Here is a 25376-nt window from a genome sequence, read left to right as displayed (position 1 = left end):
TTTTTGGGTGGTTGCCCTATTTTTTACAATCTGTTTATTTGTTTATGTCAGCCCCAGCACAGGTGTGGAAGCCTAAGGACTGTTTGTAAGTTGTTGCCCTCTAGCATAGCGATTTGGTGGCAAGTGCCTTTATTTTACCCCACTGAGCCATCTCTCTGGCTTTCCCCACCCCTCTTTCTTTTTTTTTTCCCCACCTCTCTTTCAAGACATGTTCTCACTATAGTCCAGCTTGGCCTGGGGCTGACTGGCCCCTAGGGTAGGCTGGTCTTCACTTGTTTTAGATGCAGTGCTAGGATTATAGGTGTTAGTCAGCATGCCTGGCTTGTTTTTGATGCAGGTTCAAATGTTCTAGTCAGGTTGGCCTGGAACTCAGTATGGAACTCAGCCTGGCCTTTAAATCTATGTGCTCTTACTGTCTGAACTTCTCAAGGGCTAGGGGAGTGTAGGAATGAGCTGCCATACCTGATTATCTTCTCCATTGTTATAAAGTGGTGTTGCAGTTGCTTCGTCTAACGGTGACTGTCCTCAGTTCTGTCAGTGTGTGTCTCATATCTTTGAGCATTGTGATGTCAACCTTTAAGCTTATTTTGTCATTCTGCAGTGTCTTTGTCCCTGTGGCAGTTTTTGACAATGTATATTTTGTTTGATATAACTGCTATCTTTTGTTTGCTATTTGCATTGACTTTAAATATTATTTTACTTTGTTTATTTAGTGGGAACAGGGGTCTTACTATATAGCCTTGGCTATCCTGGAATTCACTATACAAACCAAGTGTTTTTTGATAGGATCTCACTATTCAGTCCTGACTGCCCTGGAACTCTCTTAATAGACCAAGCTGGCCTTGAATATGCAGAGATCTTCCTGTCTCTGCTCCCCTAGGCTAGGACACATGTGGCTGGTGTAATTATATTTTTATGCTTTTGTCAACTAAATTCTTTACCAGAATTATGCTCTTACTTTTAAAGCCCTACAGTCAATATACCAATATGTAAATATTGTGGTTAACAAACTTAATTTTTATGTTTTCTTCTTGCTGTCTAGTGTCTGTTTAGTTTTGCTTTTAGATGGTGAACTACCTCAACTTTTGTGTGTCTAGAAAAGTCTCCTTCAGTTTTGAAAGGCAGTTTTGCTGGATATAATGTTGGCTTGCAGTTTTTCTCTTTCAGTGCTTTGAGTGTATTCTTTTAGTTCCTTTTGATATGTAAGATTTAAGAAATCTTTTGTAACATATAACATGAGTCTTATATGTGATGAGTTGTTTTTCTTGGTGGTTTTAATAGTCTCTGTGTTCAAAAATTGCCAGGCAGGATGTGGTGATGCACACCTTTAAATCCCAGTGCTCAGGAGGCGGAGGCAGGAGGCAGGAGGATGTCTGTGAGTTTGAGACCATGTTTACAAAGTGAGTCCTGGACAGCTAGGGCTACACTGAGAAGACCTGTCTGGAAAAAAAACAAACCAACCAACCAAACACACACACACACACACACACACACACACACACACATACACACACACACACACACATACACACACACACATACACACACACACACACACACACACTGCAATGGATCACAGTATGGGTTTCTATCCCTTGTATTTTGGGTATCATACTTAGGACCTTTATAGGTGCTAAGCAATGACAGTTTTTTTTTTGGAGTCCTTTGAACTTTATTTCCCATGTTCTCTTCCTCATATTTGGAAAGTCTTTTCAAGCGAGCTTTCAGTCCTTTTTTGCTTGAAACACTATGTAGTCTAATTGGTGCACTTGGAGGTATCATGTCTCTATTTCCTGTTTCTTTGATTTCATTATTTTTAAAATTTTTTAAAGAAGGGTGCAATGGTTAATGTTTTAAACTTGACAAGATCTAGAATCACCTGGGAGATAGGCTTCTGGACACGCATGTCAGGGATTTTCTTGATTCCTTTAATTGGTGTGGGAGGATTGTGGGACCTGGGCTGTATAAGTGAAGAAAGCAAGCTGAGCAATGTGGCTAACATTTCTGTCTAACATGTTAGCATGGCTAACATCCTGCTGTCTTAAATTGTAAGCTATAATATTTTGAAGCTCTTTCTCCATTATTTTTTGTTGGGGTATTTCCATATAGCACCAGGAAAACAAACTAAGGCACAAGATGTAGTAGGGTGCTGGGGATTGAACTCTGGTCCTCATATTTACCAAGTAAGCACTCCTGTCAGGAGGATGCCCACCCCTTCAGTGTCTTTGTTGATTTTCTTTTTCTCTACTTGATCACATTTTCTGTTGAATTTCTCTAGTAAATTTTATTTAAGTTCTGTTCTTTAGCTCCAGGGTTTTTGTTGTTTTTGAATTTTTCCTGTGGCGATATTTTAAATTTGTTTATACATTGATTGAGTTTTATTTTTAGTTGTTTGTTATGTAGATAATTGAGTTTCTTAGACAGCTATTTTGAATTCTTTATTGGGTTATTCTTAGATATGTATTTTCTTAGAGTTGGTTTATGGAGAATGTTTCAGCCAGGCAGTGGTGGCGCTCACCTTTAATCCCAGAATTTAGGAGGCAGGGGCAGGGGCAGGGGCAGGGGCAGGGGCAGGGGCAGGGGCAGGGGCAGGGGCAGGGGCAGGGGCAGGGGCAGGGGCAGGGGCAGGGGCAGGGGCAGGGGCAGGGGCAGGGGCAGGGGCAGGGGCAGGGGCAGGGGCAGGGGGAGGGGCAGGGGGGATTTCTGAGTTCAAGGCCAACCTGGTCTACAGAGTGAGTTCGAGGACAGCCAAGACTACAGAGAAACCCTGTCTCCAAAAACAAAACAAAACAAAAACAAAACAACAAAAGAATGTTTCTTCTCCTTTGTTTTATATATTAGGTCATATTCCATCCTTATTCTCCAGCTCTTCTCTTTTCCTAAGTCACAGAGAGAAGCTGCCATTGGATCTGAGCTATATGGTTTAGTGAGGGGAAGTTTCTGATAAAGTGAATGGGATCTTCTTACCCTGTTGTTGTGATTGTTTTGGGATTGCAGTGTTGGAACCAATCTTTGTAGTTAGCACAAGGCTTACCATCTCTGGGAGAAATGAGGATGGGAGTTGTTTATTTTGATTTTTTTTTTTTTTTCCGAGACAGGGTTTCTCTGTGTAGCCCTGGCTGTCCTGGAACTCACTCTGTAGACCAGGCTGGCCTTGAACTCAGAAATCCACCTGCCTCTGCCTCCCAAGTGCTGGATCAAAAGCGTGCACCACCACTGCCCGGCTGTTTATTTTGATTTTTAAGAACCTCTCTCTTAATCTCAAATCTTTAATGCTAACCATATTACATTGTATGCATGAGTTAATTTTATTTTCATGAGTTGGTGGATTTGGGTTTGTTTACACTCTTGATCTTTTATGAATGTTACAGAGTTTTGCAGGGATACAAGTTTTTCTTTTTTCTGTCTACATACCTAGGAATGAATTTACCAAGTTGTTTAGTAGTCTTGTGCTTAGACCTTTGAGGAACTATTGGAAAGTTGCTTTACTTAATTTTATTTTGCAGTCGCAGTCTGAGAGTTTCTGTTTCTCTAGATGTCTGTTAGCACTTACTTGATTGTAGCCATTCTAGTGATTGTGAAGTGCTCTGAAATTATTTTTATTTATTTTTTAATTTCATTTTCATTTCTATGACTAGCAGTTTGGGTGTCTTTTTATGTACTATTTGACTATTTGTATACTTTCATTGAAAACATCTAGTCTTGATTATATTTTTGTTTATATTTTTTTTTGGTTTTGTGGATAAAGCAAGGGCCTAGTGCATGCTGGGCTCTCTTGAGCCTTCTCTGGTTGTTGTAACTGAGCTCTTTGTCTTTACATTGTCAGCGTTCTTCATTCTAGGTATTAGCAGTAGATGTAATCCAAGTATTCTGAGCTGATCTTTGCTTTCTTGATCATAACCTTTTAAAGGGCAAAAATATTTAAATTTTGATAAAGTCTTTCTTTACTTGTGCATTTGGTGTTATATTTTGAAGACATTGTGTAATCTGTGGTCATGAAGATTTATTTACTCCTGCATTTTTTTTCTAGAGCCTTTAATCCATTTTTTAAGAGTAATGGTATGAGTTAGGCTACTCAGCTTCATTCCTGTGCATGTTGGTATCTATTTGACTCAGTTACAGTATTGAAAAAGATTAGTACTAGCTGTGTGTGGTGGTTCACACTTCATATTCCAGCACTCGGTCGAAGGGAAGTTAGGATGATGGCTGGGTGTTTGAAGCCAGCCTAGGCTATAGAGTGACACTGTTTCCTTTAAAAAAATATTCTTTCTTATTCTGTCGTCTAGTTGACACATGCTGAAAACAACCTAGAAGCAAATACATGAAAGTTGACATTGGGTCCTTCTTCGGGTGCATGACACCTTAGTTTTTTGAGATACAATGTTTGTTTTGATTTAGGATTTCAGAGCTTTCAGTATGTTATGGTGAAGATAGCTCTTGTGGTTACAGAGCAGAACATCTCAGATCATAGCAGACCGGAAATAGAGAGCCATGTCTAAGCTGGTTTCTCCTTCTCTTATCCCTCTTTGGGTCCCCAGCTTGTTGGGTCATGCCATCTATATGCAGGGTTGGTCTCCTCTTTTTCCTTTAGTTATTCCTCTCTGAACCACTTGTCCATACCTCAACACACACGCGTGCGAGCGAGCACACACACACACACACACACACACACACACAGCCAGAGCTCTGCTTATGTGTCTCTTCTAATCTCCAAGATACTTTTAATCTAGTCAAATTAACAGTTGAGATTAACCATCATATCTAATTTAGCTAATTCATCAGGTATAATTTTGGATTTGGGTGGCAAGCAGTGTGGTTTTTGTTGTTGTTTTTTGTTGTTGTTCTTACTGCTTGGTTTAGTTTGCTTGTGGATGTTTTCATCTATATAATAGATTATAATAGATTGTGTTGGCTTGTTTTTTTTTTTTTTTTTGTAATAATCTGTCTAGTTTTAGTATTAAGATAATAAAAGCCTCATGGAATAAATTTGACATAAGGGTTTGTTTTGTTTTTGTGGCAATGGGCATTAAATTTAGTGCCTCTTGTATGCTAGGTGAGCATTTTTTTTTTACTTTTTATTTTGAGACAAGGTCTCACTAAGTTGTTTAGGTTGGCACTGACCTCACTGTACTGTCACCTAGGCAGGCCTTCAACTTTTGATCTTTTGTCTTAGTCTCTGGAGTAGCTAGGAGCTAGTCTGTGTGCCATTGGGCCTGGTTTTGTCTTCTTGGAGGTGTTTGGAACTGAGACAAAGCTTGCCTTCTCCTCCTGAGCTATTCTCCCAGTGTTTGTGTAGGCTCGGGTAGGAGGTGTACAATAGTGTCTGCTATGTAGCTCAAGTCAGCCTCCTGCTCAGACCTTGCCAAAGTGCTGGAAGTAGAGGCATGTTCCCAGTTCATCACCCCGCACCCTTTCTTTTAAAATATTTTTAAAGGCAAGATTAAGTAGATTTCTGGTTCTTGATCAAGTACATTGCTGTTCAAAGAAGTTCCTGGTTTCCATTGGGGAAGGTATATTTTGTGCATGTCACAAAAGTCAGGCTCAGCTTGTGTTTCTTACAGTTTGTTTCCTTTGAGTTATATTTTAGCTCAAGTATAATTTGAAAGAAATGGCTTAGGAATATTCAGCTACCATCCTTAGTTAGGATCAGCTTTTTTTCCTTTGCTGGCAAGAGGAAATTTTTGTGGTTTTCTTTGTTTTAAGTGGAATTTTTAAAAACATTTGTTGGTTGGTTGGTTTTCTTTTGTTTTTCTGAGACATGGATTCTCTGTGTAGATCAGGCTAGCCTCAAACTTAGATATGCCTACCTCTACCTCCCCCCCCCCCCCGGGGCGGGGGAGGTTGTGCACTTTAAAAACATTCTTTAAGGACATTTTGCATTATGCATTCATTATTTATTTCATGTGCTACTATCTGTTTGGGCATGTGCTGCACATATGAGAAGGTCAGGAGGACAACTTGGTAGAGTCAGTTCATTCCTTTCCACCATGTGGATCCCAGGACTAATCTCAAGGCTGTCTGGCTTGGCAGCAAGCATCTTTACACCATGACCTGATTCTCTAGCTCAGGATGGAGTGAGTGAGTTAGTTTGTTTGAGGCAGGGTCTCTGTAGCTCAGGATGGCCTCACTTACTAGATGTGACCTTGATTTTTTTTTATTCTTCCTTCTTCACCTCCTAAGCACTGAGTTTATATGTGTGCACTCCTAAAAAGAAGAGACTTTTTCTCTAAGTAACATTAATATTATGATACAGACTCATTAAGTTATTTTACCTTTTCCTTTTTTTTTGTCCTGTTGAATTTTATATTCTAGTACATGGTAATGAGCTACTAGGTGCAAAAGGTGGAATCTCCTCAAAGCATGGAAAAGGAAAGAAACAGGCTAAGATTTGTCTTCCTCCTCTGCCATAATGGTACTGATGGCTGGTTAGATCTTGAGGCCCTTGGAGAAGTACTTTGGGATCTTCAATCTTAGCCTAGTCTTTATGCCCCTTTCCTCTCTTCTTCCCAGCCTCTGCAACTGCTAGTTGGTTTTGTTTGTTTTCTATATCAGACATAGAAAAGGTGTGGGTGGGAGGAGTTACAGAGAAACAAAACAAAAACATGGAGCAACTTTGACTTGAACTGTGGACATTTGGCCTAAGGTTCTCTTGATGGCTTACATCTCTTTGGCTTGTCTTTAGAAATCTTCATTTGAAGCTTCTAATAATGCTATTTAGCCTCTGTACTATCTACCCTTGGATATTACCTTACTTAGTTACTTTTCTTTATTGTTCTTCCTGTCTTTCATTGCGTTGTTAGCAAATGAAAAGTCATAGGGGCACTAGAAATAGTCCTTTTTAGCCAGGCAGCACTTAGAGGCAGAGGCAGGCAGATATCTGAGTTCGAGACCAGCCTGGTCTACAGAGTTCCAAGACAGCCAAGGCTATACAGGGAAGGCCTTTCTTGAAAGACCAAAAAGGAGGGGAAAATACCCTTTTCTTCATTATTTAAAATGACTAATAAACATGAGTATATTGTAAGAGTTTCTAATTTATTTGTATTTCAATGTTATAATATTTCATGTTTGCATATAATTTTTACTTCTATTCCTTTTACTGAATTTAAAGTGTTTTCGTTGTTGAGACATAGTATCTTGCAGCCTAAGCTGGCCTCAAACTTTTTTATAGCCAAGAGTGATCTTTGTCATTCTTTCTGAGTCCAGAATTGCAGGAATTGCTACTGTATCAGTTTATGTGGTGCTGGGTGATGAACCTGGGTCTTCCTCAGTGCTAAGCAAGCACATTGTCAAGTGAGATAAATCCTCAATCCTCAAATCTCAAATCAAAGAGGAAGCATGGTAATATATTGGCACAATTCAACATTTAAAAGATACAAAAAGGTAATATTGTTTTTGGATCCCTCAGCAATTCACTCTGTTTTCCAGATGTGTCCTGTGGTTTTTTGATGTCATTAGTGATAACTTTATTAAATCTCACATTATTTATCTTATTGATTGCTGTAATTTGTTAAATATTCCCTTTATTAAATGTTTAGTGTTTTTGACAATTTAGCATCTCCTATGGTCAGTAACCTTAAAATAATTTTTTTGTCTCTTTAGAAATAGGAGTATACTTTGTTTATAGCCCCTTCCATAAGTCATTAGGTATCTGCTTGACAGTACATCTCAGATCTAAATTATACTTTGTAATTTTTACATTATGCATTCCTGTAAGCAATACAGAAAAAGTAAAGTTTGCATTCCATCAGTATTTTTCTAAAATTCATTCTAACCATCCCTTTTAAATCTATCCCCATTTAGAACCTAGTTAAAATTGTTTGGAATTGTTTTATAAAAGAGCTATATGTATATACATGCTACAAAATCTCTTAACATGAATAAAATTGTTTCATAAGCTTAATGTTTATCTCTGTTATTGGAATTTACAGTACATTTTTACTAACTTATAGAAGCCTGTCACATTTATGATAGCAGCTGGCACAGTAGCTCAGGCCTATAACCTCAGCACTTGGGAGGCTGAGGGAGGAGGAGTGCCACAAGTTCAGAGCCAGCTTGGCCTAAGACTGAGTCCCTGTGACAAAAAACAAAAACTAAACAAAATTTATGGTGGTAGGGCAGGGTCAGGTTAGGGTTGAGCAGGTTCCTTTTACTGAATAAATGTCATTATATGTGATGGAGGTATTTTGCTGTGTTAAAAAGATAAATAATACTCTGGAGGCATACTGGTACATGCCTCTTCATTTGCTTGTCATTCACTCTACTGTTGCCCTCCAGAATTAAAACATTGTATTTTTCCTTTTCTTGATTTTTATTTTTCTTAGCTTTCGAAATCATTTCCTTTTGTTTTAATGTTGTCCACCTGTATCAAGGACAGCCAGGGCTACACAGAGGAACCCTGTCTTTTTTTTTTTTTTTTTAAATAAAGAGACGGGGGTTTTTGCTATGTTTCCCAGGCTGGAGTGCACTGGCTATTCACAGGCTCAATCCAACTGCTGATGAGCACAGGAGTTTTGACCTGGGCCGGTTCATCCCTCCTTAGGTAATCTGGTGGTCCCTGGCTCCAGGGAGATCACCATATTAATGCCAAACTTAGTGCAGACACCCAATCAGCTCAGTGTAGTGTACTACCTCCCAGAACTCCTGGACTTAAGCAATCCTCCTGTCTCAGCCTCCGGAGTAGCTGGGACTAGAGGGGTGCACCACCGTGCCCTTCGGAACCCTGTCTTGAAAAAACAAAACAAAACAAAACAAAACAAAAAAAACCAAAAACCAACCAACCAAAGAAAACAAAACAGAGGGAACAGGATTAGGGCGATTTTCCTCAGTCTTTCAGCTGTCTGAGGTATTGTGACAATCAATCTCAGGGCAGTTTATATGAGTGGAGAGCTGTGGTGTCAGCAAGATTGGAGGAGGAAAGACAACGAATATGTCTTTTGACTTTTAAGTCATTCAGTTGTTACTAGGTATTTTCACTTTATAGTTTGTTACTCCATTTAAGGAAAGTGCTGTTTTTTTTTTTTTTTTTCTAAAAAGTAAATGTTTGGCATTAAGAGCTGTTGGATTGTTATCAATGCTTGTTCAACTAATAATAACAATGAGTTTGAAAAGTCATTTTCTCTTTATGAGCTTTAGTTACATTATTTATAAAATGGAAATGCCAATTTCTGCTTGGCATATTGAACTGAGGATTAGAGATCCTTGAGTGTTAAAAAGTGGTTGGAAATAGTGAATCCATGTTGTTTCTTAACATGTTCTTAACATGTTCCTTCCCATTAGAAATAAATGTTATTAGATTGTCTAATGGGGAATTTATTAACTTATAATCTATTATAGCTGCTTCAGAGCATAAAGTCATGGGTATGAATGTGTTTACTTATTCCTAGGTGTGTTTAGGCCTTGTTTTGTGCAGCTTCAAGGATTAGCAAGCATGGTCCAAGGTAGAAGGGACATCATCATGGCAGCAGGAACTTGAGGCAACTTTGTTACATGGTTAGAGAATTTCTCTACTTTGGTTCATTTATAGATATATTATCTAACATAAAACAGTAAGGAAAAATCTGGTTTTTTTCTTTTTATGCTTTAAGTAGCTGCATAATTATATAGGTAGCAATGTAGGCATAAACTTTTGGTAACTGTTTCAGCCTGTTGATAGTTAACCTCAAGATTTTGATTTGTCCCCTTTATTTTTTGAGATAGGTTCTCTCTGGATGGCTTTCCCGGGTTAATCACATACATACATACATTTGTTTGTTTGTTTATTTGTGACAGTCTCACTCTGTAGCCATGGCTGGCCTCAAACTCCGCAATCCAAGCTAGCCTCAAACTCATGAGATCCTCCTGCCTGTCTGACTCATGAGGACAGGTATTAAAGGTATGCACCACATGACTGACTACCTTCTACTTGCTTTCTTTTCCTCAAAAGCAACAATACCATATTCAACAGAGGCAGGGGCAACTACCACATAATTTGTCAAATATCTATTACCCCCTAAATAGATCATAAGTTACAGTTATGTAGGTGTTAGCCTCTAATCCTAAGGGGCTTCACTGTATAAAATTGTAACAGTGTTTTAAAACTGGAACAGTAGGCTAAACGTGTGTGTGTGTGTGTGTGTGTGTGTGTGTGTGTGTGTGTGTGTGTGTGTGTGTGAGAGAGAGAGAGAGAGAGAGAGAGAGAGAGAGAGAGAGAGAGAAATGGAGCAAATATCTGACCCTATTTGTACGTCCTTCTAGAAGTTGTGAACTTGACTTCCAAATGTGTTTCTGTTTTTGTAGTTTTGTTTGTTTGTTTTTGAGACAAAGTCTTGTTCTTCTGCTGCCTGGGCTGGCATGAAACTAAACTGTGTGTAAGCTGTGCTGACCTTGAGCTTGCAGCAGTCTTCCTGCCTTACCTGTCATGCCCAGTTCCCAAAAGGTATTTCCTATCCAGAACAACATCAGATGTTTGCTCCAGTTTGCCAGCACTCTGCATTTCTCTTTTAGATATATGCTAACTTTGTACTGGTATACAGAATGCTGGGTTTAGCTTAATCTTTTCCTTAAGAATGGAGAATTGTGCATATGGGGAGTTTATATAGAAATAAACTCCTCAATGTTTGTTTTTGATAAACCATACAAAATAATTACAAGCTTTTTACTATTTAAGCTAGAATCCTTTTGCATCTTTTTGTTGTTGTTGTTGTTTTGTTTTGTTTTGTTTTTCAAGACAGGGTTTCTCTGTGTAGCCCTGGCTATCCTGGAACTCACCCTGTAGACCAGGCTGGCCTCGAACTCAGAAATCCGCCTGCCTCTGCCTCCCAAGTGCTGGGATTAAAGGCGTGCACCGCCACCACTGCCTGGCCTTTTGCATCTTTTGAAATTGTTTTAAGCCTCATTAGTAAGCAGGAATTTACTTTCAGGAGAGTGGTGGTAGTTTCATCAAATAGTGGATTAAATTAGTTAAGTCAGTTCATCAGTTAATATTGAAATTAATTTCTGTTTCAGCTATTCGGTCAGAGAAGAAACGCCTTAGGAAGCCAAGCAAGTGGCTTCTGGAATATACAGAGGAATATGATCAGATATTTGCTCCTAAGAAAAAACAAAAGAAGGTACAGGAACAAGTGCATAAGGTATGTCACCACCTTTTAGGAGTCTACACTTCACCTGCAGAATTTTATTTTATCTTCAGAAGACAATTATTTAGCTGGAATACTGCCTTCTCAGGTCTTTTTGTGTTTTGTTTTTCACTTGTTTACTATTGCCTTCTAGCATAGGCCTACCCTGTATAGTTATTTGGATAATGTCATTAGTAATCTGGATAATAAAATAAAAATACATAGTCTTACCCTTTTATTTAAGCTAGAATCCTTTTAAAATTATTTTAAGCCTCATTAGTAAGCAGGAATTTACTTTCAGGAGTGTAGTAGTGGTTTCATCAAATAGTGGATTAAATTAATTAAGTCAGTTCATCCGTTATATTGAAATGAATTTCTATTTCAGCTATTCAGTTAGTGAAGTAAAGTTGTCATAGTGCTGACTGATCTTTTCTTTAGTTTTATATTGAACTTTTGTGAATAATCAGTATGTGTGTATTTACTTTATTAGCAAAGGAATGTCCTATACCCTATCAGCTATTATAACTCTGTAGTTTTTTTTTTTTTTTTTTTTTTTTTAAAGCATTGAAGACCCTGTCTGTTAGTAATTTTATTACTGGGGCTGGAGAAATGGCTCAGGAGTTAAGAACACTGACTGTTTTTTAAAAATTATTACTGCTTATAAAGTAAAGACTTTGAGCATTTTCCCCCCTATCCTTTTCTACCTTAGGCTCACAGTCTTTTACGTTCAACCTTGAAATTCTTTAACAGCAAAAAAAAAAAAAAGTTTCTTTTCATCAAGATATATAGTTTTGCTGGGCGGTGGTGGCGCACACCTTTAATCGCAGCACCTGGGAGGCAGAGGCAGGTGGATTTCTGAGTTCGAGGTCATCCTGGTCTACAGAGTGAGGTCCAGGACAGCCAGGGATACACAGAGAAACCCTGTCTTGAAAAACCAAAAAAAAAAAAAAGGGAAAGAAAAAGCTATATAGTTTTAATTGGTAATATCAGGAGAACCTTGGATTCCCCCACCCCCACTTTGGATAATCATCATAGAATTTATTTTAGTGTATTTGTTAACACTTTTTACTTTTAATTATGCTAAAACAGTTCAAGAAGTCTGTTACAGAATCGTTTTCAAATGTGCAGTTGCACAACATTAAGTGTGGGTGCACTGCTGTGCAACCACAAGCATCGTTCATCTCTAGAAAGTTTTCATCTTCCTAGACTGAAAGACTGATTCTTCTAGATAATCCATATTAATGGAGCTGTGCAGTATTTTGCCCTGTTTCCTTTAGCATGGTGTCTTCAGGCTTCATCTATGGCATAGCAAGTATCAGAGTGTCTTGTATTTCTAAGCTGTTGTTATTTTCTAAATTCTCCTTGTACTTACTGTTTTTAGGTAAGTTCCCGCTGTGAAGACGAAAGCCTTCTTGCCCGATGTCGATCTAGTGCTCAGAACAAGCAGGTGGATGAGAATTCTTTGATTTCAACTAAAGAAGAGCCTCCAGTTCTTGAAAGAGAGGCTCCATTTTTGGAAGGGCCATTGGCTCAGTCAGATCTTGGAGTTGCACATGCTGAGTTGCCACAGCTGACCTTGTCTGTTCCTGTGGCTCCAGAAGTCTCTCCACGGCCTACCCTTGAGTCTGAGGAATTGCTTGTTAAGACACCAGGTAAAGTGGGGATGGGTTTTCAGTGTATAAGCAGATTAATTGTAAGCAGCAGGAAATTTCTACCATGTTTTGTTGTAAAGCTAACATTTTTTACTATATACAACTACCTATTTTGTGTGAGGAAACCCTTAACATAGTGCCTAATTTGATATAGCTTCTGACCACAAATGAATTTGTGGAGCACTGAGAAGGAGATGTTTTTTCTTGTCCTTTCATAATTATTGTTCAGTTGCAGTGTCAACCAGCAAGCAGTGGGTAGGAGTGCTGCACACTAGTGGAGTAAGAACTTGCAACCTAAATTTCTTTCATCTATTAGCTCTACCAGGTCATGTGTTTCTTGGGTATTTGTTTAATCTCTAAACTTGCTTTGTCATGTATAAACTGGCCATGATTGAGGCTTGGAAACTAGCTCGGTTGGTAAGTTAGTGCTTCCTACATTAATAGCACAGTAATGGTGCTGTGAGACAGACAGCTGTGAGTAATTGCTGAGCCCTTGGGTCCAGTGAAAAACTTTCTCAGAAAAAAGATGGATGGCCTCTATGGAACAACATCCAAGAGCATCACTACCCATTTGTGGACTTCAGAGGACAGTGTTTAGGGAGTCAGTTTCTTGTACCATGTTTGCTCTGGGATGAAACTTAAATTGTCAGGCTTGGCAGCAAGTGATGTTATACACAATGCCATCTCACTAGTCCACCAAAAGATATGTTTTGAAGAACTTGGATGATAAGTACCTATTTTATCACACAAACAGAGCACATACAAGCTGTGTGTGTGTGTGTGTGTGTGTGTGTGTGTGTTAATATGTATTGTAGACTTCTTGGGTTGTTTGTTTTTAAGGGGAGTGGTGTCTCTCTATAGCTCTAGCTCTCCTGGAACTCATTGGGTGGACTAGACAGGTCTTGAACTCTTATGGATATACCTGTTTCAGTCTCTGGAGTGCTGCAATTAGAGGCATATGCTACCTTACCCAGCATATTTTATTATTTAAGGTCTTAAACTATATAATTCTGGACTTGAAGTCATAATTCTCTTTCCTTGCCCTCCCAAGTGTTGAGAATACATGTGTGCTCCTTTATGTTTCGTGTAATTTTTAAGAGCAGTGTTCTAAGGTATTTAGGTCTTTTTATACTTAAATTTATTTATCTTCTTTTATATATTACTAGAGGCAGAATCAATATTATAGTCCTCGTCTATTTGTACCCAGAATCCAGCTCTCCTTTATCCTCAGCATCTACTGATTGCTATAAATGCACTTTAGCCCTTTGATTTTGCCCTTCTTTTGTGGTTTACGTATTTTACACATTTACACAGTAATCATACATTAATAATTTTGTTATTTAATTAAATAATTAATTAATGTATTTTCATTGAATGACATTTAGTGCATTTTAGAATAATATATTCTCAGTGTGCCCTTATAACATGATGAAAAAATGCAAGATCACAACTTGTAATTTTCACTTTTCAAAATTAGCTTGTGCTCAATTTCTAAAGCATCTAAGGAAAATTATGTGCATTTCAGGAAATTATGAAAGTAAGCGTCAAAGAAAACCAACTAAGAAACTTCTTGAATCCAATGATTTAGACCCTGGATTTATGCCCAAGAAGGGCGATCTTGGCCTTTCTAGAAAGGTATGTTATTTTTTTCAATTCTATATAACCTTGAACCTGTGAAACACACTATTTAAAAATTGCAGTTTTAGTAGTATTTTTAACATTGATGTGCACAGTCATTCTTCTTTAATTGTGGTTACACTTTCCACAGTTCCAAGTAGCTAATAACTGTTCTCTGAAAGTATTAAATGGCAGATCATGAAATACACAATTCCTATTTAAAATTCATGTATTGTCAGTAAGTATGACAGGTAGCTTATGCTCTGGACGTGACTATTCTTTGTCCGGGCTTTCAGTCTGTGTCACTTGTGGGTTACCCAGTTAATTCATGCTTGCTCTCAAGTAGTTCTTTGGACTAATTATGGTTCCAAAGTGTAAGTGTGGTGATGCTGGCAGTGTGGAGTTGCTCAGACAACTGGCCAGGGCTTTCTTTAAGTGGAAAGGTAAATGTCACTAAGGAAGGAAAATTGTGTGTTGAGCTTGCTGAGAACTGTATTAAAAAAGAAGTATCCATCCATGAAATTATGAAACTTTTGATATTATTCCTCAAACTACAGACATTACAGCAAGTAGTAAATAGTAAGTGCCCAACTAACATGGTAAAGGCACTGTGTTTGTGGGAGGGATGTGTAAACCAGAAAGTCTGTTGTGATTGATGACCTTAGAGGTGTAGTGAGAATTCTGGAATTTTGGTTTCTTTAAAAAATACAGAAATATCATAAGAATGTTTTTGTTTTGAATCCCAGGTGTGGGATTTGGGGCTGCTTCACATCAGCTGACTGTGATTTACCGCATGGTCTTGCAGAGCCATGGTTTTGCCAGCTGCAGATAGTTTTCTGCGATTGTATGACGCTTGGAATTCTGGGAACTTCAGAATATATAAGTGCTAAGGCCCTGAGAGGCTGGATGGGAGGTTGTTGGTGGTTCAGGGAGGTTGGTTGCTGTTTGTTAGTAGTTGTGTTCAAAGAAGAAACAAGGAAAAAGAAATCAGAAAACACCAGCTGCATAGAGGTATGCCACAAGAATTAGCCATCATAAAAACATTGGATTCAAGTAAGGAAATGTCATGTATTGTAAATAAATTTATGAATAGGTTCGGATTGAAATATCTAAAAATTACTGGAGAAGGATTCATTGTCTGTTGATACAGGCACTTTTCCAGCAAAGTTGGGAGAAATTGCTTAATGAGATATAGTATGTAAAGCAAGTCTTTTTTGGTTTTTTGAAACAGGGTTTCTCTGTATAGCCCTGGCTGTCCTGGAACTCACTCTGTAGACGTAAAGCAAGTCTCCATTGTAATATAAATGAGCCTTTTTAGAAAAGGATGTCCAGTAAAAAATACTCAAAAGGAGGAACTTGCTTAGTATAAGATATATAAGGAAGAAATGAACTCTGGTATTAAAGTACAAAAAGGACATTTTAAGAGAGAGAGAGAAAGTGGGAAAGTGCATTCATGTAATTTATCATAGTATATAATATTGTAGTTTAGTTGTGTGCCTAATTATAAATTCAGGTTTATCACATGTTATGCAGAAGAAAACAGTACATATGATATTTGTATTTTCAAGAATTCTGATGGAAGTTTTCAAGTGTTTTCCTTGTGGATCTCTTGACAGGGAGGAGGTAGAGGCAGTATAGACTTTTATATATATAAAATTTAGTGTCAATATGTATATTTGGTTTGTCTGAGGTCCTATATTTTAAAAATGTTTTGTCATTTGATTTGAACTGGCTTTGGGTGTTTTATTTTTTTCCTTTTGTCAGTATTAGAAATTAAGCTGCTGGGTGGTGGTACACATCTTTGATCCCAGCACTCAGTCTGTGTGCTTAGAGGCCAGCCTGGTCTGCAGAGCTAGTTCCAGGACAGTCAGGGCTACACAGAGGAACCCTGTCTCGGGTGGGGTGTGGAGGGTTAATGCTAGAGGTGACAGTTGCTCAGCATCCACTCTCTGCCCTGCCTCAATTGTGTTTTTATTTATTCTTTGAAGATTTTATACAATATATGTTGATCATATTCATTCTCCTTTGCTAGATCCTCCTCCACTTTCCTATCCACTCAATTTCAGTTTCTCTCTCCCTGTCTCCCATAAACAAGTGAATAATTTTAGAGGTAAGAAAACAAAAAAAATCCTGGAATCTGGTTTGTGTTGACCAATTCCTCCTGGGCATAGGGCTTACCTTGAAGTGTGTTTGATATACCTACACTGATGAAGCTAACTTTCCCTACCCATTACCTATCAAATCAGTAGCTCCTTGGCTAGTGTTGAATCTCCCACCTCTCCTCTATGTTGGGATTTTTGTCTGGCTTGAACTTGTGCATCCTGTCACACACTGAGTTTATTTGTGCACCTACCCTCTTGTGTCTGGAAAAGACTATTTCATTACTTAACTAACCTTGGGTTCTCTGCCCTATTGACAATGTCAGGTATGGGGTCCATCTCATGGAACAGCTCTTAAGTCCAATTTAAAAAGTGTCTGATTGTTTCTATAACAATAATGCCACTGTTGCACCAGTCAGCCCTCCTCTTTATTTTATAGGCAGGGTCTCACTAAGTTGCCTTGGCTGGCTTCACATTTTCTTGGGCACACTGGCAGACCTGGAACTTGAGAACCTCCTGCCTTAGCTTCACCAGTAGCTTTCATTTTAGGCTGTATCACAAGTCTGAGACTTTCTTTACAAGTAAAAAAAAAAAAATTAAGATGCTTTTTATGATTATGATAAGGTCGGTGCTAATTATCTGTTTAAAGACAGATTCTTGCTCTATCCCAGTCTTACTATATATAGGCTAGGTTGGCTGTGTATTTGTGTATGATCCCTTCCTCAGCCTCCCAGCTGGTATTACTGGCATGAGCAGCCATAGTTGGCTTGTACCTTTTTTTCCCCCTGAGTTGAAAACCTCTGACCAAACTTAAGTTATCTCTTTTAAGCTACCGGTCTACTTTGATAGTATTTTTGTGTAACACCTCAGAAATGACCTATAGAGTACTATAATCTCTAAGTTTAAATATATGAAATCATGATTTTGCAGTTGCTTTTTAGTAACAATGAAACATCTAGTATCTTAAATGGTATGGGGAGGTAGAAAATTAATTCTATTATTGTAAATGACTGGTTGTTGGTTGTTGGAGAGATGGCTTAGAGAGTGAAAGACTTAGTGCTAAGCCCAATATCCTGAATTTGATTCCTCCGAATAAAATGGTGGAAGGAGAGAACCAGCTTGTTTAAATTAACCTCTGACATCCTTAGTACCCCATAGTTCATGCACATATTTCTTCCCCAATAGCACAAAATAATTATATGCAATTTTTTTAATCTTTAAAAGAAAACCGTAGAATATTTAAGAAGTCAGAGTATTTGAACTTCTGTCCCTGCTTAGCTGGAGCAAGCACAGGTCTTATAATACTGTTCTAGTTGACTGATTTTTGCTGCATACCTTATTTGATTTGACTTGTCAAAAATATACTTGTCCCTTATACTTCATTTTAAATTTTTTATTTGAGACATGGTCTTTATATGCAGTCTATATGCTTTTTTTCTCTCTCTCTGTAATGCAGTCTTATGTCTTAATTTCTTTAGGAAAAATAATTATTTAGGACAGGTTCTTGCAAATATCCCAAGATAACCTCGAACTATAAATCCTCCTGCCCTAACCTGTTAATTGTTGGGATTTTAGGCATGTTCCATAATGCTTGGGGGGTTTTCAGTGTGGGGATGTTGGGATTGAGAATTGGACCCAGGCCTTTGTACCTTCTAGGCAAATTCTCTTGCCACTCAGGTACAACTGCCATATGAGTTTATAACAGCCATATCTTATTCAGAAGACAGCACCTGCTTGAGTGTTTATTTTTATATTAATAGAATATCTATTTGAGGACTATAGCCAGGCATAGTTCTCTTTCCTTTCTCTAAACTTTTTTAGAATCAGTGTGCAAAGCAATGGGTCTTTTGTGTTCCACTGTCTCTTGCTTTTAGTCCTTCCCCTCTTCCACTTTTCCTTTCAGTGCCCCTGACCCCCCTTGATTGCACCTTTCTCCTGACAAGTAGAGCCCCCAACTCAATTTTTGGGGTTTAATAGTAACTTTAATTTGTAATGGTAAGTTGTCATACTGTTACATGGTTTAGAGTTGTTAACTGTTCAATGCTCGTTGTTCACTGAGTAATTTTGTCAGTTCTGTTTGATGTAGTATTTATTTAAGCAATACAAAAATTAGAACATATGGAAAAGATTGGAGCCCTGTATAATGATGACATGGATGTTGATCAGATATCTCTCATTTGTTTTTTATTTGTGTGCAAGTGTATCTATGTTTATTACATGAAAACAGAATTGAGAGAGGCTCTCTTATAGGAAGGGTGATTTCAAATTCATATGTAGCTGAGGATGACCTTGAACTCCTGATGTATCAGCACAGCCAGTGTAGTCCTTGGTTTTTGTTTGGTTTTTTGTTTCTTGTGTTTTAAGGCAAGGTCTTATTATCCAGTCTCCAACTGCTTCTTCCTGCTTCAGCTTCCCGAGTGCTTCAATTGTGCTGATATGCCAAGAGAACCTAGGATTTGTTGCTCTAGCAGTAGCTATCACCAGTTTGGGCACAGAAGGTATTAAAGAAGTGGTTTCCTGTACCTCAGTAAATCCTATCACTTATCTTTTACAGTGCTTTGAAGCCGGTCACTTGGAGAATGGCATTGTTGAGTCACGGGCTACATCTCATTTGAGAGAGTTCGGTGGAGGTGAGTACTTTTTGATGCTGAGAAATGTAAAGCAGACATAAATTTAAAGCATTTTTATTGACCAGAAAGTAATTTCATGTATAAAGTTATGAATCAGTACAATTATAGTTTTGATCTCTGACCACAATATACCTCTAAAACCCATAGAAATCTATAGCTATTTTTAAGTCTTATGCTGTTACTAGTTAAATGGAGTAAAATCATTGTTTTTAGTAAAGAACTATTTGAGCCAATAGTGAAATCAGTTCCTCCTTCATTATTTAAAGTAGTCTAAGTCTCCAGATTCTGCCATCAATTTCATTAGCATTGGTCCCATTTTGATTTCTTTGTTAGAGAATGTCCAGTGTAGTTTGAGAGGGAAATCCCAAACTGCCTGACTTTTCCTTGGCAAATTATTCTAGTGTGTTTTTTTATCCTATCTAAATTGACTCTAGTTTCTTTTGGTCCATCTGTGCCCATTGGTCAGCTTCCATATGCTTGAATAAGAGCATGTATTAATCCTGTTCCTTCATTATAGGTGTCTCTTTAAGAAAAAGAAATTATTTCCCTCTTTCATTTTTTTATATTCCCATCTTAATACGTCTTAAAATCCCCAACAACATTCATATATTTTTTGTTGGTTTTTATATTTTTATATTTCCATGCTGTACTAATTTTAATTTCTTTCATGAGCATAGGTGGCACATTAATGACTGCAACATGAACGAGTTACTAGTTATCTATACCACTGAAGAAACTGTTCTTCTTTTCCCTGCAGTTGTTATCAGCTGTCAGGATTTTCCTTGGGGATCCATGAGGTTCTCACAAGTCCCTCCACAGCCATAATGGATTGTTGGCAGGCTTCACTTTGTATAGTCACAGCTACTATTGAGTTTATGCATATAATGGCCATGTCATATCTGAAGACAGAGTTAACAGCACTCTTCCTGTCCTTGGTTGTTACATTTCCTTCTGTTCTCTTTCCCCCAGTGCTCCCCAATCTTTGGTGTCGATGCCCTATTTAAGGCAGAGTACTCCACAACACTTACTCCCTGTACATGACCTGTTCTGAGTGTCTGCTTTACCCACTGCAAGAAAAGCTCTGCTCATGGCTGAAAGCAGCACTGACTGCTGGGTGTAAACATAAACATTTAGAAAGTAGCTTGGCAATGAGTCATCAGCACAAACGGCAATCCAGATATTTACCCCCCCCTTTCCTAGGCCTATGACCTTCCTAGCCCAGGGCTTTCGATGAGCTTTATAGTGTCAATTTTGAATTCCCTTCAGTGGAGCAGGGCTCAGATCCATTCAAACAGTGGTCAGTTACTGTATTGTTCGATAGTCATGCCACCAGTGCACCAGTGGCACACCTTGTTTAGCAGGTGTTATATTATACCTGGGACTTTGTAGCACTGCGAAAGCTGGCCAGCATGAAGTAAGCTTCCCACTCTGTTCCAGCTTGAATTCTCTATTTCTTAACCATATACATGAGTTGCTTTTCAAAAGTAAAGTCTCACATTGTAGCCCTGACTAGCTTTGAACTTACTTTATAAACCTGACTGACCACATATAATAGTTCCTTTTGTTTTCAGAATATAGTTGTTCCCATTTTGTTTGTGCTTGTTTGTTTTTTTTAACACAAACAAAATGTATAGTCCTCACTGTCCTGAGACTCACTGTAGACTAGCTGACTTCTACCTTCACAGAGACTTGCGTGCCTGTCTCTAAATAATGGAATTAAAGGCATATACCACTTAGCCCAGCCTCTGTAGTGACTCTTTTTTTTTTTTGGGGTTTTGGTTTTTCAAGACAGGGTTTCTCTGTATAGCTCTGGCTGTCCTGGAACTCACTCTGTAGACCAGGCTAGCCTCGAACTCAGAAATCCGCCTGCCTCTGCTGGGATTAAAGGCGTGTGCCACCACCGCCCAGCCTCTGTAGTGACTCTTAAGGGCTCATTCTTTAATTTGAAATTTCACAAACTATGTCCTGACTTTAGAGTCATTATTGAACTATCACATGAATTTGAGCATATGGCATCTGATGTGACCCGCTGACTAAGTTCTTAGATACACACTTCTAGTACCATGGTTATCTGATTGTTACATATGTTAGCAAATATGGTGGTTGATTTTAGTCATGGGCAATTAGAATCACTAGTCCACCAGTGTGCTTGCTTTTAAAAGAAATGGCTGGGAGACAATGGCAGCTCTTTTCCTATACTTTTATGTATTTTGTAATTTCAGATATATGGTTCAGCTCATAAACATTTTGTATCTATAGCTTTGCAGGGTAGTACACTATAATCCCAGTACTTGGTAAGCTGAAACAGGTGGACCTCTGTGAATTAAAGGCCAGCCTAGTTTATATAGTACATTCCAGGTTAGTCAGAGCTGAATGACAAGACCTTCTATAACAAATCAACATAAACCAAAAGTGTTGTTCTTGAATACAGGTTCTAGGAACTAAGTCATAATAGAGCACTGGCCCAGCATGCATGAGACATGAGTTTCCTCCTTAGCAGCTCCAAAAGAAAAGGCAGTTGTCATATCAATTCTTCTTTTATTCTTGGACTGTTACCTACCCTAATAGTTTCATCTCTATAAAGCACTCAGAAACATTTGCATTAATAATAGGCTCATTAGTTATCTCCCATAAATGTTTTGGAGCTTTCTGTTGTTTTAAAGATTCATCCCGCTGGGCAGTTCTGGCGCACGCCTTTAATCCCAGCACTTGGGAGGCAGAGGCAGGTGGATTTCTGAGTTCGACGCCAGCCTGGTCTACAGAGTGAGTTCCAGAACAGCCAGGACTACACAGAGAAACCTTGTCTTGAAAAACCAAAACAAACAAACAAACAAACAAACAAACAAACAAGATTCATCCCCCAAAACTGTTTCTAGTACTTTAGATATAGATTTGCGTATAATTAAAAGCATACAGAGGTTAAGCACGAAGACCTAGTGTGGTAGCACATGCATTAATTCCAGCACTTGAGAGATAGAGTTTGAGGCTAGTCTGGTTTGCATGATGAGTTCCAGGACAGTCAGGGCTTTATAATGAGACTCTGTCTTAAAAAAAATAAAAATAAAAACCAAAAAACAACACCAAGAATGTTAAGCAGAAATGATGAAATCTAGCAGTACAGAGTATTGTTTGCTGCCTGCAACCAGAACTAACCATTTGAGATTAACTGACAGCCAGACTAGAATCCCCATTGAGTGAAATCGAGCACTGCACAGTGAGCTGTCTTTAGAAAGGGATCTCACTGTAGCTTTGACTGGCCTCGAATTCATAGAAATCTACCTGTCTCTGCCTCCCAAATGCTGGAACTAAACATTTGTGCTACCTTGCCTAGCTAGTGAAGAGTTCTTTTCTGACAGTGTACACCCATTTGAGTTTAATCCATCATGTTTTCTACTACATAATGTAATTCTTTTTAGAGAAATAGAAATCACACATTAAGGTGGTGATTTTAGTATTAATGTATTAATTGCTCATTCTTTTGAAGTATAAAGTGTTCTAACTGAATTAAGATTGCAGATCAGGGACAGCAAAGATGTCTTTAATTGCTAAAGGCACTTTCTACATGTCTTAATCTATGTTTGATCCCTAGGCCCCTCCCCCATCTCCATATGCGAGTGTGCCATAGCATGTGTGCCCCTACACACACCAATTATGAGCAGATGATAGGATGTTTTTGAAGATGCAGATCATTTTTAAATACTACATACATCATTGCTACTGTATTAGAATTATTTATCAAATGCTAAAGTAGGCTTCCATCTAAATGCTCATAAAATTATCCTGTAGGTATGAGTATAGGCCAAGATTGTAACATTCATTCTTTGTCTTAACAAATCAGAAGTGTCAGTTACGGAACACTAGAGAGCATGAAGCAAGTGATGTCAACGAAGAACTCCATTGACTCCTGAGAGCATTCATTGTCTGAGGGCCTTCCTGAGTAGGCAGGCTGAGGCTACTCTTAATCCCATTACAAACAGGCCTTGTCACATTATCTTCCTTTAAGAACAGACCTGTACCATGTAAATCCTGGTCATTGTAAGATTCTAGACTTAAGGTTACAGATAGAGTTCAGTTGGTAGAGTGCTTATCTATCATGCATGCAGTACTGCATACTCCATTGTCAGCACCACTAAACAAGGTGCAATGGCACATTCCTATGACCTCAGCATTCTAGAAGAGTCAGCAGACTGACTACCATTAGTTTGATGTCAGGCTGAGCCATGTTGTAAGATCTTGTTCTAGAGCAACAGGAAAAAGAAGAGTAAAGATTGTAACTGCAGCACAGATTATAGCAGAAGAAAATGAAAGAGCCTGCAATAGTTCAGACAAGTGTGGCGAAGGAAGTAAAATACAATACAGCAAGCCAATTTAAAATAGAAAAAGCTGGAACACAATTCCAATTGCATTTATATAGCTATATAATAGTATACTTGTTGAGATGGGTTTTAAAGTATTTATAATTCTGGGTCTAAGCACTTTACTATCAGAGAACGTTACTTAACAATGGTGGAAATGGCCGGGCGGTGGTGGCGCACGCCTTTAATCCCAGCACTTGGGAGGCAGAGGCAGGCGGATTTCTGAGTTCGAGGCCAGCCTGGTCTACCGAGTGAGTTCCAGGACAGCCAAGGCTACACAGAGAAACCCTGTCTTGAAAAAAACCAAAAAAAAAAAAACAAAAAAAACAAACAAACAAACAAAAAAAGAAATGGTGGAAATGGTGGAAATGGACTAGAGAGGTAGTAACTTAGCAGTCAAGAGGACTTACTGCTCTGGTAGATCCCGTACCCACACAGGCCATCTTACCAACGCCTTTAACTCTAGCTCCAAGAGATCAGTAGCTGTCTCTGTCTTCAGTGAGCATGTGTACACAGTAGAAGGGCATGTGTGGTGGTGCACAGTTTTCAGCATAATACTTGAAAGTCAAAGGCTGTTGGATCTCTGTTAATTCAAAGCCAGTCTGGTCTACATAGCAATTACCAGGCCAGCCAAGGACATGTGAGACCATGTCTTAAAAAATAAAATTAAATGGGAAAATAGAGGAAATACTCTAGAAGGTGAATGTGCCAAAGCTGGTCATGACTTTTAAATGTCTGGAAGCAAGCTACGTACCCAGAATATTGCCATAGCCAGTGCTCAGGATATTTCCCAGAGTGTCTGATGAATCTTCAGAAACTCTTTGAATCCAGTCTGGAGCCAGGGAGATGTCTCTGAGAAAGCCTAGAGCAGGGACACTTCCTCAGTGGGGAGGAAGGCTCACTAAGTTTTAAGACCTTGCTTCCTAAGACAGCCAATTCAGGAGAAAATTTTAGTGTTTGTATCACCATTATTAAATATTAAACAATTTAGTATACATCAGGCATGGACAAGGGGTTTTTGTTTTGTTTGTTTGCACTGATAGAAATAACTGATCAAGTTATCATTGCTTCAAAGTGATATGCAACAATGGCATAGAGAACACAAGTAAGTGGGCTGGGGAGATGGCACAGGGTTAAGAACATGGCTGCTGTCCCAAGGACCTGACACTCTCACAGACTTACATGCAGTCAAAACACCAGTGCACATAAAAACAAAACAAAGAGTGCTATTAATTTAGGCAGTAATTCCAGCTTACTCGATGCCCTTAGGGTTTGTGGCTGCACAACAGTATTAAGGGCTGTATATTGTAAGACCCAGCATGTATTTTTTGAGTTTCTGTTTAGAATAGTGATCTCATAAGTTGAAGACTTAGCCCATTTGGTAAATATCATAAAATACCGTATAATATTAATATGTTTCCCTTGCTGTTTCTGTAACAAAGAATTTAAGAAACTAGAATTTCTTTTTCTAATTTTACTAGATGAGATTTTCTTTTTATTGTATATTGTTGAATGATAATCCCAAATTAAGCCACAAAATTTAAGAAGATCTCTTTCTATGCCCATGGCTAGCCTCAAGCTTCCTGAGTAGGTAAGGTTACTGACCTGTACATTCCTGATCCTCCCCCTTCTACTTCACAAGTGATAGGGCTTTAGAACTGTGCCACCATACCTGGCTTAAATTGCTTTAGTTCTATATATACTAACACAACATTTGTATGTGTGTAGCTCAGAGGAGTACTAGTTGATTCTGTCCTTCCCCATGTTCTTATCAGCAAGTCATCTCTCTGGCCCTTATTTTCTTTTATAACCTATTTTTTTTTTTTTGCTGTTTAATTTATGCGAAGTCCTGCTAATTTCCCCTACTAGTTGCATAAAATTAAATGAATTTTACTTTTTTGCCTTACAAAAAAATCTTTGAAACAGGATA

General features: G+C 38.4%; 1 protein-coding gene across 11 annotated transcripts in view; it reads left to right on the top strand.

Annotated features, from left to right (window-relative positions):
• Positions 1–25376, top strand: part of Nsd1 (nuclear receptor binding SET domain protein 1) — a 108462-nt gene that overhangs the window by 39234 nt on the left and 43852 nt on the right. For all 11 annotated transcript variants that reach the window (XM_076938972.1, XM_076938976.1, XM_034509901.2 and 8 more), the window contains 4 exons: positions 10984–11108; positions 12475–12745; positions 14271–14380; positions 19016–19091. In XM_076938972.1, coding sequence (XP_076795087.1) covers positions 10984–11108; positions 12475–12745; positions 14271–14380; positions 19016–19091 — 582 coding nt within the window. The remainder of the gene's footprint in view (positions 1–10983; positions 11109–12474; positions 12746–14270; positions 14381–19015; positions 19092–25376) is intronic.

This window comes from Arvicanthis niloticus, chromosome 8, assembly GCF_011762505.2.
Source record: "Arvicanthis niloticus isolate mArvNil1 chromosome 8, mArvNil1.pat.X, whole genome shotgun sequence".
NCBI classification, from domain to species: Eukaryota; Metazoa; Chordata; class Mammalia; order Rodentia; family Muridae; genus Arvicanthis; species Arvicanthis niloticus.
This window is presented reverse-complemented; position numbering and strand designations above follow the sequence as displayed.